This window comes from Helicoverpa armigera, chromosome 18, assembly GCF_030705265.1.
Source record: "Helicoverpa armigera isolate CAAS_96S chromosome 18, ASM3070526v1, whole genome shotgun sequence".
Lineage (NCBI taxonomy): Eukaryota > Metazoa > Arthropoda > Insecta > Lepidoptera > Noctuidae > Helicoverpa > Helicoverpa armigera.
Genome location: NC_087137.1, coordinates 10,508,594 through 10,523,434, shown reverse-complemented (window position 1 = coordinate 10,523,434; position 14,841 = coordinate 10,508,594). Strand labels below are relative to the sequence as shown.

The window sequence follows — 14,841 nt, the reverse complement described above, 5'->3', positions numbered from 1 at the left end:
AAAATAGCACTCGTTTAAGATTTTTTATTTCACTATCCCATAGTGAAAATGAATACATATTGTTAGGACAGTATTCCATTTCGGGTTTTTGGGATATGAAAACAAACACAAAAGTAAGTTTCATGAAAACATTTAATACATTTCAAACGTCACTGCTTCAAGATATACTTACGATTACAATAAATATTTGTCTATCTACATTTATTTACTATTAACAGTCTCATTTACATGATTATTCACAAATTATGTCTTTTTGAGAATCATAGAGGCGAACGTTATTATGATTTTAGTATTTAAACTGGTGTGTGTGAGAAATGGCAAAAGTTGTGAAGTATGTGTATCTTTTGTTAATATTAATAATAGATTGAATGATTCATATAACTTTTTTTGTAATATAATTATCTCTCTCTCAAGCTATATACTTTTATAATACAGTGTTATGATAAAGATTAATATTAAGAGGGAGCCTTATAACTAGACATGCGGGAATGTGTTAAATGCTCGAGACAACCACAGTAGGTAACAGCTAAAGCTTTTAGATATAGTTTAAAGAACTAATAAGGGATTTATTACTATTTGTAGGAAAAATTACAAGCCTTTTCCTAGCCCAAAGCTATTAAGGGTGAATTTCGCAACTTAACTGTAGCATTAACCAAACCATAAACGCATTGGTGAAATCGGAGAGTCAACAACTTTAAATGGCTATCGTTATAGTTAAATGGTGCAACCCACCGTTACGTTATTAAATATATTTGAAACGTTATTGCTATTTCAATACAGCAAACTGTCGTTATAAATGTATTGTGATTTTAAGTAAGCTGTTAGTAGAATAGTGATTTAAGATTATTGTGACCTATAATCAAGTGATATTATTGTAATGAATGGAAAAATATACTTTAGTTCATTATAATCTACTTGGAGTTACACATGATTGATGATTTTAACAGCCAAACAGGTAGGCCAATAATAAATTATTTCATGTACTGTAGTCAAATAATAATTCTTAGTTTTTTTATATAATTTGTTATTTTGATACATATTGCGATACAAAAATCAAGATACTCTACATTTTCACTTCAAATGCATCCAAAATCTATATACCAGCGCTTGGGAGATGGCCTATGATGGTAGATATATAATCGCATTGGATACAGTCAAATTCAAACGCTCTACTACAATAATGATGATTATATACAACGTTAAACCTTCAACAATTACTATATAATTACAATTACATACATTTTAAGTTAAAGTTCTCACCAAAATTTTTGACCGCCGCTTTTGGAAATCAGTGGATGGCGTACCTGACACGTGCGAACTTGTGCTCAGAAATAGACATGATGACTGAAAAAAAGTAATTAGTCCATCTTTTAGATAACCCTAAAATAATGCACACGTATTTTTTATTTTCTCTCACTCACTAACAAAAAAACAATGAAGATAAAATTTTGTGCTACGCCACGTTTGAGTACAAATTTCAAACAGACGTGACGAGGAGCCCACTCTCAATTTTATATCTTAATTAATATTAAAAGTTTTTTTTTTAATAAAAAATATGTGTCAAATATTTTTAGCCAGTCTAAAATGTGGCCTAGTTAAATTAGAATCATTATTTTTTAATCCTGTCATCATGTGTATTTACGCGGGCCGCCAAAAAGTTTGACGAGAAGCTACAAGTCGCGAATAGCATCAGTAACAACGCACAATTCTCTCGTCCGATAGATACAGTGAGTAGAGGGCTAGGTGACATAGAAGTAGACGCCGACACACAGCAGTATGCCGAGGACTAGGAAGACCATGATGAGGATGAACCGATCCTGCAGAGCGCGCATTATCATCGTGTTCATGAGACGGGTGGAACGGTTCAGTTGCTCGTCTGTTTCGCGGAGCTGTGGAAGATTTTTCTTAAATCAGAATATAATTCAAAAAGTTTTGTCGCTTATGAAATAACCATTACCAAATAACCAACACTCTATGCATGTGTTTTGATTATATTATTTGTTACGGGTGGCACGTTAAACTGTAGGTCCCGGCTATCATTGAATGTCATCCTTGGCAGTTGTTACAGGTCAGAAGTCACTTAGTCTGACATCACTCTAACCAATGGGTATTGAGATGTCCGGATAACTGGGTTGAGGATGCCAGACAGGGCAGTCGCTCGCGTTGTATATGGTTAGACTGGAAGCCGTCCCCAACAAAGTTGGAAAAAGGCTAGGAAGATGATGATTTAGATACAGTAAGTGACTCACCCTGCCCCTAGACCTCTGTATCGTCTCTCGCTGTAGATTGAGGTCCTGCAGCACGGCGGCGCCGATCTGTTCAGTCTCCAGCACCACGCGGTAGCCGTCAGTCAGCGCTCGGCCTGTTCGCTCGAGACGCTCCGTGTTGTCGAGCAGCTTGCGGTGCTGCTCTTGAGCGCCGCTCCAGTCGTCGTAGACTTCGTCGTTGTCTGCGTTATCTGGGGTAGAAAGTCCATTATAAATTAGCTGTTTCACCCGCGCTGATCAATATATGTAGCCTACTGGCTGTTTTCTTCACGCCCCGAAGGAAATGCCCATAGCCAAATAAAATATACCCTATGTTCACCGGGGATAGTATGACTTCCCAAAAGTGGACGAATTTATTTTTTTGCAAATTGTTTCAATCGTTTCGGACCCTGATACTTTGCAATCGTAAATATGTTTCAATAAACATACAAAAACCCAAATGGCATTAACTGCATTGATATCGTGATAAAATATCGTAATGTAAAATGAGCCTCGTTACTACATATTAGCGAAAACGCGTAACAACATCTTATATTGTGACATCTGATAAAAGCATCGTTAGAAATGAAAGAAAACCTGGCGTCGGGTATCCGATACCTCGAGGTGTATGAGATTGTTTACTCATTTACACTTGATACTAAGCCCGTATTGAAGGCAATCTTCAATTTGCTATTCAGTAGCATCACAAAGTACCATTGCACCTATTTTATATTACTGTTAATACTGTTATATATTATTTATTTCATATTTATTAGCATATTTTATATGTACTACTTCTCAGTACACTACCTAAACCCAAAATAGTTTAACGAGTTTTAAGTTCGGCTGTTCATCTGCACAGTAGAAATTTTTGGTTAGGTACAAAATGCACAACCGCACAGCTAATTCGTCCAGTTACTTTAAAAGTAGTATACATTGGCTTACATTGCTGTCCCCCACTGTTCACAACCGAGCGGTATTCATCTCTGACGCGCTGCAGCTCGGCGCGGTAGGCCGCCACGCGCGACCCTGCGCCCGCGCCTCGAGACTCCAGCTCCAATTGTTCCAACTGTAATAATATCATCCATAGTTAGCTATAGTTTAGCACAGAACCGGGGATTGTCCTTGGATACTCCAGCTCCAATTGTTCCAGCTGTAATAATATCATCCATAGTTAGCTATAGTTTAGCACAGAACCGGGGATTGTCCTTGGATACTCCAGCTCCAATTGTTCCAGCTGTAATAATATCATCCATAGTTAGCTATAGTTTAGCACAGAACCGGGGATTGTCCTTGGATACTCCAGCTCCAATTGTTCCAGCTGTAATAATATCATCCATAGTTAGCTATAGTTTAGCACAGAACCGGGATTGTCCTTGGATACTCCAGCTCCAATTGTTCCAGCTGTAATAATATCATCCATAGTTAGCTATAGTTTAGCACAGAACCGGGATTGTCCTTGGATACTCCAGCTCCAATTGTTCCAGCTGTAATAATATCATCCATAGTTAGCTATAGTTTAGCACAGAACCGGGGATTGTCCTTGGATACTCCAGCTCCAATTGTTCCAGCTGTAATAATATCATCCATAGTTAGCTATAGTTTAGCACAGAACCGGGGATTGTCCTTGGATACTCCAGCTCCAATTGTTCCAGCTGTAATAATATCATCCATAGTTAGCTATAGTTTAGCACAGAACCGGGATTGTCCTTGGATACATTTCTATAGTGTATACAGGGATATTTATTTTTTATTATACAGGGATAATCGTCGGTTTTGTGTCACCATTTCATTAAAGTTGACTCAAAAGGGCTTCAGCGTGTTGGCGTCCCCACATTCGCCTCTCAAAAATCCAGGACTCTGTAGTCCCGAGGTCTGAAGGAGACATACAACTATAATAATTTTATTACTTTTTATGTCTCTACCAGACCATGGGACTATGGGGTCCCAGATTTTTAGGAGGCGGACGTGGGGATGAAGCCAACACGCCCTTTTAGACGCGACAACTTTAATGTAATCATCATCAGCCTATCGCAGTCCACTGCTGGACATAGGCCTCTCCAAGTGCACACCACTGAGATCGATTTTCGGCTACTCGCATCCAGCTCCTGCCAGCCGTCTTGCGCAAGTCATCACTCCACCGTGCCTGAGGACGTCCTACACTACGCTTGCCGAGGCGTGGTCTCCACTCTAGAACTCGTTTACCCCAACGGTTATCGGTTCTTCGGCTAATATGGCCAGCCCACTGCCACTTCAGCTTGCTGATTCGGTGGGCTATGTCGATGACCTTGGTTCTCTGACGGATTACCTCATTTCTGATGCGATCCCTCAGAGAAATGCCAAGCATAGCCCTTTCCATAGCCCGCTGAGCGACTTTAAACTTGTGGACCAGCCGTACCGTCAGTGTCCACGTTTCGGCTCTGTAAGTCATGACAGGTAGGACGCACTGATTGAAGACTTTCGTCTTTAGGCACTGTGGGATCGACGATGTTAGGACTCGACGTAGCTTCCCAAATGCAGCCCAACCCAACTGAATTCTCCTATTCACCTCGTCCTCAAAGTTGTTTCTACCTAACTGCAATGTCTGCCCGAGGTATACATATTTCCGAACAACTTCGTAATGTAATGGTGACATGAAACCAACGATAACTCTTATTGGACGACATTATTTTAATGCCTTAATAACAAAGGTTTCTTTAGACAGCCTTAGTTCAGGAAGATGGTTAAGCTATAATCATACTGTGCCAAAATAATAGTACTACGATGCATTATAGTAGCTCTTGAATTTCAATTGATTGCTGTATATGCACAACTGGAGTAAATAAATAAATTGTTTATTATTGATAACTTTTTTTACAAAAGATGGTTTATAATAAGCTACTGCTGATTTTACTTTCATCTATAACAAGATTTTTAAAATTATCCAAAATACAAGGAAAAACCTTGAGGTGAAAAACAGTAATAGAAAATTGAAAAACAGTATTTAGTTATCAAATAACTTAATAACTAGGAAGTATGTAAAATTTAATGACTAACAAAAAACATTTTTGTGATAAGTTATCAGTTGTACATAACATTACTTACATACATACAATCAAGATTTATTTAGGTTTTAAATACTTGTAGTGTAAATGGAGTTTTCTAGTAAATTCTTTCATATGGGACTTTTGAAAAGAAGTACCTACATTGGCTTTTCTAAAATTCTAGACTATTTATGATCTTTATAATTTTATACATACCAAATCATTTGCTTCCTCAAAATTTGCTTGAATTTCTCGTGTTAACTGGTCACGATTGTCTGTGAAGTGTAAAAGGGATTCTTCAATTAGTTTCAGATAAATTATTTCTTAATAAATTATGTTAGCCAAGTCATTAGAGACTTTACTTTTTCTTAGCTAGTATTTAGAGTACCGGTCCGTTTATAAATTTCTTCTAAAATTTTATCATAAACAGTTTGGTCCTTCACATTGCAGCAAAGTAGCCATGACAAGTTATGATAAACACTTTTATTATAATCCTTACATTCTCCAGAAATGTTAATAGGCTGCAATCTTCAAAACTCAATGTTATATATTACTGTACTTTTAATGTTTATTTTAAGAAGATAACAATGATATTATTTTTATCACAATAACACTTACCTTCATTGCCCGACTTTAGGCGTCCTATTTTAGCGGTAATGTCTGCAGTAAGTACTGAGTACTGCTGCTCGTATGATTGAATTAATGTAGCCATTTTTATAACCAACCATTAAATGCTACATTAATCAATAACTTTATTTTTTCATTAAAACACGTAACACGCTCGCAAAAGCGACAACATGACGTGATGGATAGAGCTATTTGACATTACTGACGTGACTAGACTACACACTACAGTGACATGACAGTGACGCAAGTGACGTGACGATTGAAGATGAAACTTGTCTTTGGATGCGAATGATAAGCATGGATGAAAAGTGATTCACGAATGATTTTACCTTATTTTTCAAAAATAATAAATAATTCACTCCTTTTCTAGTCTAGCCAAGGATAGAGCTCAAACTTTGAGGCCGTAGATAGAGTCTAGAGTAGATCATCTTCCGTCTAAACTTTGAAATATCTCAGCATGTATACAAAACTTATCGTTTTTCTATAGCCACTACATGGAACGTTTAAATATCCATGTATAAAGTAACTAAACGCCTAACTATGTATCTGGGTAATCTGAATTACTAAAGTACTAATTTTAATTAGCCAAAACAATGGAATGGTAAAAATATAACTCAAGAAGGTTTAGCGTCTGATGACGTCTGTGGTCCGGTGGTGTACTGAAAGTTGGCTGTGGTCAGTGGCGAAACAAAAGTTTCGTGAAGAAAACAAAAGTTTTTGTATCGTATTTTATTTATTTCAGAGTATAACAAAAGTGAAAGTAATAAACTACAATGCTACAATTAGTTTTCTTCCAAAATAAAACTTAAAACAGGTAAGTTTTGATGTTTTTAAAAGTTTCGAAAAGTTTGTTCTCAGCGCTTATACACAATATTCATAATGCTTAACAAAATTTCGATGTTTTATTAAATTATAAAGTTAACGTCTCTATTTTGTAATCTTTATCCACAATTTTCAATTGATGGAATAATAATTGCATTGTTTAGTACTTTCTCAAAGCGTGGTGTTAGAAGTCGAATATTTGAATAGATAATGTCCGTTTAGTGATCATGTTTATTTATCACGCACATGAATGAAGAGGAGTGGCTCAACACAGGCACCAATATTACATTTATATTTGTTTATATTTTGTACTTTTGTGGTGTAATGCAACTGTTATAAATGCCTGTACGTAGCATGATCGTGATGTTTCCGTTCTATTAACTTGCTACTATTTATCTGGTATAGATCTTTAATTAACTCTACTGTGCCTATATTTTAAAATAAATTACTGGCGGAGCGAAAACATGAAGTGATTTTGTTTCGGTTTCAGCATTATGCTACGTCACTGTGACGAGGACTCGGGCAGGAGCTCGTGCTCGGCCGCGTCCATCTGCCTCAGCCCAGTCATGGACTATCACCTCGATGACGACCTGCATCAAGTCATACGACGACATTCCAAAACTCAAGAGGCTAGCACTAACACTGAACTAAAAGTCAGTTCCCGTCCACGAAGCTTAGTGGGGTTGCTCAAGTCTCCAGACGAAAGAGACCCATTCCCTAGCTGCAGAATACCTAGAAACCATAGAAAACCTGTATTTAATTTATTTGATACCCCCAGAAGGGGTGGCCTAAGTAATGCACATTCCACTTTAGAAATTGCTTGCAGCACTCAAATTGAGGAGTCAAGGATGCCTACCAATACTGTTTCCATGACTGCCATAGCTTTGAATGACAATGTGGTTAAACCACAACTAAATACTAATTTCAGAAGAGGCAAGCCAGTCCAGAGGGCTGCATCAAGGTTGTATAAAGCAGACTGTGGATTCAAAGGCAGAGAAGGTTGTGTTGGCCCAGAGTTCATTGTAAGAGCTTCACAACCAGCCAGGCACATGGACTTATCTCTGTCAGCTGCTTCTGACAAAAGAGTTATTACTGTAGTGTTGCTTAATGGCCAGAAGGTTGAGATCCTGTGTGACCCTAATGTGATAACTGCAGGACAATTGTTTGAAGCATTGGTCCACAGTGAAAAGTATGAGCATAACTTCATGCTTGGGATTGCCATTTTGATTGGAGGAGACTTTGTGTTCTTGCCAGATGACTACAAAATTAAAAAAGTTGCACCAGAGGCTTGGCATAAAACAAATAGCAAAAAGAGAATATCTGAAGAGGATACCACCTTGACAGTCTTCTTGAGGATAAAGTTCTTCTTGCCCAAAAACATTGCTGGTAACATACAAGGTGGAGAATGGAGATATAGAGTATATTTACAACTGAGGAGGGCTACCTTAGAAGGTCAGCTGACTTCAACTATCCAAAACCTTATCTTACTAGCAGGATATGCTTTGCATATAGAATTTGGCGAGTTTTCGTTTAGAGAGCATGGCACAGCTGACTATTTCCTGTTGGAACACTATTTACCTGAAACTGTGATAACAGGTGACATGGCAGATGTGAAGCTGCGGATGAAGAGGGCTCATGAATCCAGGCGTGGCTTGGAGAGACACAAAGCGATCATAAATTATATAACCCTTGCTCAAACATTTCGAGATTATGGTGCACATTTTTACTCTGCAATATGGGCTACTCGAGATGGCTTTTGCAGAGATGTATGGCTTTCAATTGGCCCAAGAGGTATAACACTTTATTCAAGAAATAATCACGCAACTGATGACACAGGAACCCATACAAACAGAATAGTTCTACAGAGTTTGCCTTGGCACCATATACATACATTTTATTACAATAAGAAAAGTTTGTACATTATGCCAAATTCATACTCAGGCTTATCAAAAATTGGTGTTAAATATAAATTAAAAATGGCAGACAATAAAAGCTATTTCACATTTTGGTTGGCTTCCCTACACCACAGATTATATTTGAAACTGTATGCCAAAGGGGACTTCCTCACTTATTTGTCAGATGAATTCAATTGCCCCCTAAATGTGGCTGGAAGTCCTAAGAAATATGACTGTAGTAATTATGAAGACAGCTATAACTTAGCAGTAAGAAACCCAATTAGAGTAAGAAGACCTGTTAGGAGAAGATTCAAGGTAGACATATTTGGGGAGAAAAAGGTTCAGAATAAAGAAAACGAAAAGCCAGACACTGAAGAACTCCTCAGGCAAATATTATCACCACAACCTAGTGATGAATTGCTATCAAATACATCTAACACGCAAGGCCATGAAAATTCCTCTAATGATGGGTTGTCATCTTCAGAAAGTTGTAGCATACCAAGAAGGCAAGGGGTTAAAATGGGCACAAGAGTTTTCCATGGCATGAAGTCTGTAACTGACAGCAGATATACTACATCTCCCATCAGAACTTCTAACCCTTGCTCAAGATCAGAAGGTGACTTGGTGATGACACACAGTGACTCTGATGATCTGAGTACAGAGCAAAGGCAACATTGTATTATCAACAGCATGCAACTGCTGCCTGAGAGACATTATAACCATAACCTGCCAAGTACTCAGACTGCCTATGTATTAGAATCTCCTAAAGTGTACCCAGATGTTTTCAATTATAACACTGTAAATAATGAGTCCTGTTTAAATACCTCACTTTTTGAGAAATTGGACAACATGGAATGTGTTCAAGGTGAAAGAATTTTTGTTACTGCAGCACTGGAAAGAGATGAGCAGAATGCTTTAGGACTGCAAGTAGCTGAAGGCTCAGATGGCAATGTGTACATTAAATCAATAACACCTGGGAGCCCGGCAGACTTGTGCAAGAAACTGTTACCTGGTGATCAAATAATATCAGTCAATGGCAAGACACTATTGAATATGAAATATGACAAAGCATTAACAATGCTGCAGTCAGCTCCGCATAAAGTGGAACTAATTGTTCTCCAAAACGCCAATAAACCAAGCCAGTCAGACTATCAACACAGTAGTGATAATCAATTTGCTGACACCAGTAGCAATAATGTAGGTCAGAAATGTATTAGTAATAGTGTAGCTAGTGCCTTAGATGTAGAAATAACAGATGATGAATTATTAAATGAAGAAGCTTTAAAAACAATATATGCTCTCATAAAACTCACAAAAGATAAAGTAATAAGTAGGATGAAAGATAGATCTAGTAAACAGTCTACACCTGTTAAAGGTAATCTGCAAAAGTGTTACTCAGAGAACAAAGTTTACGAAGAATCTGATTTAGGAAATTATTCATCTCAAGAAAATACGCCTCAGAAGCGAAATTCTCAAAAATTCAATACGTGGCGTGGTCAAATGAACAATAATAGGTCGAAGCGACGACCTTTGAGTCTAAGCATTCCAAGAGATGTAGATTTACCAGATGATTATTTAAATGACCATTCTGATGATCTGCTTCAGAAAACATCATTGAAATCTATACAGTCCTCTTTGAATAGCTTAGATAAATCTGCAAAAAGCAGTTCTTCAAAGAATGTAGCGTTACCACGAAACTTTGGACTGGGAAGAAGGTGGTTGGGCCCAGTGCGGTACCCTGTGACACCTTGTAAAAACAATACCGCGGAGACTGGGTCGAGTGCAATCGTTAATGAAAACGTCACGCGAAGACATTTCGTGTATGGTGCTGGAGATTCAGATGAAGATCAAATATTTTTGTAAGATGTTATATACAATTTAAGTTATAGTTATTATTTTATGTTAAGTTTAAGAAGACAAATATACTAAATGCTATTATGTACCGTACTGGCTAGTGTTTCCTTATAATACCTATGTATATCTGCTCCAAACATAGACCTTTAAATATGAGAAGGCTATCCTTATTCACACAGCACTACTGAACATGAAGAAATATTCAGTATTTTTTCTTTCAACCCAACAACAGCGCAGCGTGAACTTGATAGTATTTAATTGATAATAATCAGCAAAATAGTAATCAAGTATATGCCTACGAGTGGGGTAGATTATAGGGAGGTACGAATATTACAATATCGATAATAATTATCAGCTTAACATTCTGCACAAAGTTCACTACGAGGAAAGTAGGTCATTAAACTTTTCAATAAGTAGGTAAGTATAGTATAGCGTGCGTGGTGGTTATAATAAGCACGAGTTCCAGACACGAATCTCGAACTTAGATATTAGTTTTGTCCACCGCTATCACAGAGTGAAAAGGACTTTCTTTTGTGAAAAAGAGAAGACAGATAAATGCGAAACTAACAGCCAATAGAATTCCTGTATTTAATCATCACGGCGATTTTCCCGAGTAGGGGGGCAGAATTGTACTTTATCTGCGTGCAATAACATTCATTTCACAAGTTCGAATACAGCGTTTTAAGACCAATGATGTCTATTGGTTTTGTTGCCCAGAGCTTTGCTTTGTCCTGCAGAGTAGTGCAGAGTGTCTCTTTTATCTGCATAGCCGATTCCAATTGTCTCTCTAATTTGTATTCATACTATACTTACACATACCTAATTATTGAGGAACGCATTTTTAATTAGGTCAGATTTCTAAGCCACATCTTTTATCAATTCCTACATCTCATCGTAACTTCATCATAATGGACAATGAACTTTGATAACGTAGCTTATCAGTAGGTAACAAAAATTCTTAGTGTGAGACTGACGGCATTATTATCGCGACTTCTCGTTATGTAATTCTCGCGCTGTGAACTCGAGAATAAACGAGGAAAGTTCTAGTCTTATTGAGCACATGGTTGTGCTAAATATGTATGTACCTATTGATGCAGGTCAATTCGCACAACCGGTTTGCGAATTGTTGTTCTTAATAAATTATATTGTGTTATTATTTAGTATTCTTTATATTAGGATAAATTCTTATTACATTATACGCTAATTAAAGCGAAACGGCTGAACGGATTTAGATGAAATTGGGTATTCTGGCTAGATCTGGCTGACACTTTATTAGATTGTGCTTAAGAGACAGATCTATTGCAACATTTTCATCAAAGTACATACCTACTTTACTTTTATTAACAGATCGGCAAAAAGGGCTTTTTTAGGGTTCCGTAGCCAAAATGGCAAAAACGGAACCCTTATAGTTTCGTCATGTCCGTCTGTCCGTCTGTCCGTCTGTCCGTCTGTCACAGCCGATTTACTCGGAAACTATAAGTACTACAGTGATGAAATTTGATGGGAATATGTGTTGTATGAACCGCTACAAAAATATGACACTCAATAGTAAAAAAAAGAATTGGGGGTGGGGCCCCCCATACATGTAACTGAGGGATGAATTTTTTTTTTTCGATGTACATACCCGTGTGGGGTATCAATGGAAAGGTCTTTTAAAATGATATAAAGTTTTCTAAAAAACATTTTTCTTAAAGTGAACGGTTTTTGAGATATCAGCTCTCAAAGTCGTAAAAATTATGTCCCCCCCCCTCTATTTTTATAACTACGGGGTATAAAATTCTAAAAAAAATAGAGGTGATGCATGCTAATTAACTCTTTCAATGATTTTTGGTTTGATCAAAGTATCTCTTATAGTTTTTGAGATAGGTTGATTTAACTGTAATTTACGGAACCCTTCGTGCACGAGTCCGACTCGCACTTGGCCGGTTTTTTTCAGAGGTTAAGAATATTAGGGAGAATAAAATGCATGTATTAAAAACATTAATTATTTATTTAAAAATAACACTGCTCGCACTATTCAAGCAAATTAAACTAAATAATTCTAACGAGACATAGAATTGCCTTCCTATATTTGTAACACAATCAGACTCAAAATAAAACTGGGAAATACACATTCACTCCACAATTTGTATAAAATCAATCAAACTACCAGATATTATGACAATACCCATAACAGTAACTACTATAACAGTTCTCTTTACACAATAAATGCATTTGGATGTCCTTTCATGAAGCTTACATCATTCCTCCCATGCCACCCATACCGCCCATGCCTCCCATGCCGGCCATGGGGTTAGGCTCCTTCTCTTGTGGGATGTCACAGATCACTGCTTCAGCGGTGGTGAGGAGCGACGCAACGCCGCTGGCGTCTGTTAGCGCTGTCCTCACGACCTTGGTGGGGTCAATGATACCCTTCTCAATCATGTTGACATATTCATTGTTTAGTGCGTCATAACCAAATTCGGGGCCCAAGTCCTCGACCTTAGCGACAACGACTGAACCATCGATACCGGCATTGCGCGCGATCGTCATGCATGGCATCCTGAGGGCTTTCTTAACGATTTCTACTCCTGTCGCCTGGTCACTGTTGGCGGTCTGTAGGTTGGTAAGGTCTGGGATACATCTGAGGAGAGCAGATCCACCTCCGGGGACAATACCTTCTTCAACTGCAGCACGGGTTGCATTCAAAGCATCATTGACTCTGTCTTTCTTCTCATTGACTTCTACTTCACTGGAGCCACCAACATGTAGCACAGCAACACCTGAGGCTAGCCTGGCAAGACGCTCCTGTAGTTTTTCCTTTTCATACTCAGAGGTGGTCTCCTGGATTTGGTCACGGATCTGTTCTGCCCTCCTGTCAATGTCGGACTTCTTACCCTTACCTTTTAGGAAAAGTGTGTCGTCCTTTGTGATGACAACCTCACCCACTTGGCCGAGGTCAGATTGCTGAAGGTTTTCCAATTGGATCAAGTTGGAATCATCTCCAAAGACTACACCACCGGTGGCAATAGCCATGTCGCTGAGGGTTGCCTTGCGGTTGTCACCGAAGCCTGGAGCCTTGACAGCTGCTACCTGCAGGCCAATCTTCAACCTGTTTACTACCAGAGTGGACAGGGCTTCACCATCAACATCCTCAGCTACAATGACCAGAGGCTTCCTCTGCTGGTTGGCCAGTTCCAGAGCAGGGATGATGGTCTGTACATTGCTGATTTTCTTCTCTGAGAAGAGCACTAAAGCATCCTGGAACTCAACTTTGGCTCCCTTTGATGAGTTGATGAAATATGGTGAAATATAACCTCTGTCGAACTTCATACCTTCAATGATTTCCAGTTCGTCGGTGAGAGTCTTGCCATCCTTGACGGTGATCACGCCGTCCCTGCCGACCTTCTTCATGGCGTCAGCGATGAGCTTGCCGATGGCGGTGTCACCGTTGGCGGAGATGGTGGCGACTTGTGCGATCTCCTCGGGCGTCGTCACCGGCTTCGACATAACCTTCAGTTTGTCTTTTACGGCATCTACTGCAAGCATGACTCCTCTTCTGATCTCGATAGGGTTGGCACCCTTCGAGATTTTTTCGAAGCCCTCCTTAGCAATAGCCCTAGCGAGAACCGTGGCGGTAGTTGTGCCGTCTCCTGCCTCCTCGTTTGTGTTGTTTGCGACATTTTGTACTAATTTTGCGCCAATGTTCTGGAACTTGTCTTTGAGTTCGACACCCTTGGCAACTGTCACACCGTCTTTTGTAATCTTTGGTGAGCCCCAAGATTGCTCTAGAATCACATTTCGGCCTTTTGGGCCCATTGTGACGGCAACAGCGTCCGCAAGGACGTCTACGCCCTGCAACATGAGGGCTCTTACATCAGCGCCGAACCTCACATCTTTGGCGTAAAATCTTGAAATTTGATGAGCGTTGTGGAATGAAATAGTTTGGCGTACAACGCGTGGTAGGCGCAGCATGTTTGTGTTGATTGGAATGATATTTCAGTACTTCAAAAAGATATCCCAACCTTTATTCTCGAAAATTCTCGCCGGGACCGCACACAAAACGTGATCTTCCGCCGGTTGTAGGTTATGAAAGACTGACGCGCGATTTCTTACTTCATTCAGAATTAAATACTCTATGGTTTTTAGAATAAATGAAAATTTTGGCTGCCTGTATTTTAATTGTATCTATCTCTTTCGCTCTAATGATAACTCGTACGGTAAAACGAGTACGATATAGTTGACGTAGTTATGCAATATCCTTTTTCCATGCTTGCTTTTCCTCTGTTCAAATGTAAAGAAAATGTTACCATCAGAAATAATTTTGTTTCTTGTCTATGATTATTTTTCAAGGAGGCCAATAACCATAGCGTTCCAGAACATTATTTGAAAAAT

General features: G+C 38.6%; 3 protein-coding genes across 3 annotated transcripts; 1 reads left to right on the top strand and 2 right to left on the bottom strand.

The window, feature by feature from the left end:
* Positions 1-114: 114 nt before the first annotated feature.
* Positions 115-6,124, bottom strand: Vti1a (Vesicle transport through interaction with t-SNAREs 1a). Its single transcript, XM_021339692.3, has 5 exons — positions 5,888-6,124; positions 5,486-5,544; positions 3,192-3,315; positions 2,250-2,458; positions 115-1,889 (listed from the first exon to the last, which is right to left on the bottom strand). Exons 1-5 carry the CDS (start codon positions 5,979-5,981, stop codon positions 1,740-1,742), a joined length of 636 nt encoding a protein of 211 aa, XP_021195367.1. The 5' UTR covers positions 5,982-6,124; the 3' UTR covers positions 115-1,739.
* A 380-nt stretch (positions 6,125-6,504) lies between these two features.
* LOC110379871 (tyrosine-protein phosphatase non-receptor type 13) lies at positions 6,505-10,586 on the top strand. Its single transcript, XM_021339686.3, has 2 exons — positions 6,505-6,710; positions 7,209-10,586. The coding sequence occupies exon 2, from the start codon at positions 7,213-7,215 to the stop codon at positions 10,474-10,476; it is 3,264 nt and encodes a 1,087-aa protein (XP_021195361.3). The 5' UTR covers positions 6,505-6,710; positions 7,209-7,212; the 3' UTR covers positions 10,477-10,586.
* A 1,852-nt stretch (positions 10,587-12,438) lies between these two features.
* Positions 12,439-14,584, bottom strand: LOC110379863 (heat shock protein 60A). The gene has a single exon (XM_021339677.3). The coding sequence runs from the start codon at positions 14,419-14,421 to the stop codon at positions 12,703-12,705; it is 1,719 nt and encodes a 572-aa protein (XP_021195352.1). The 5' UTR covers positions 14,422-14,584; the 3' UTR covers positions 12,439-12,702.
* Between the last annotated feature and the right edge of the window lie 257 nt (positions 14,585-14,841).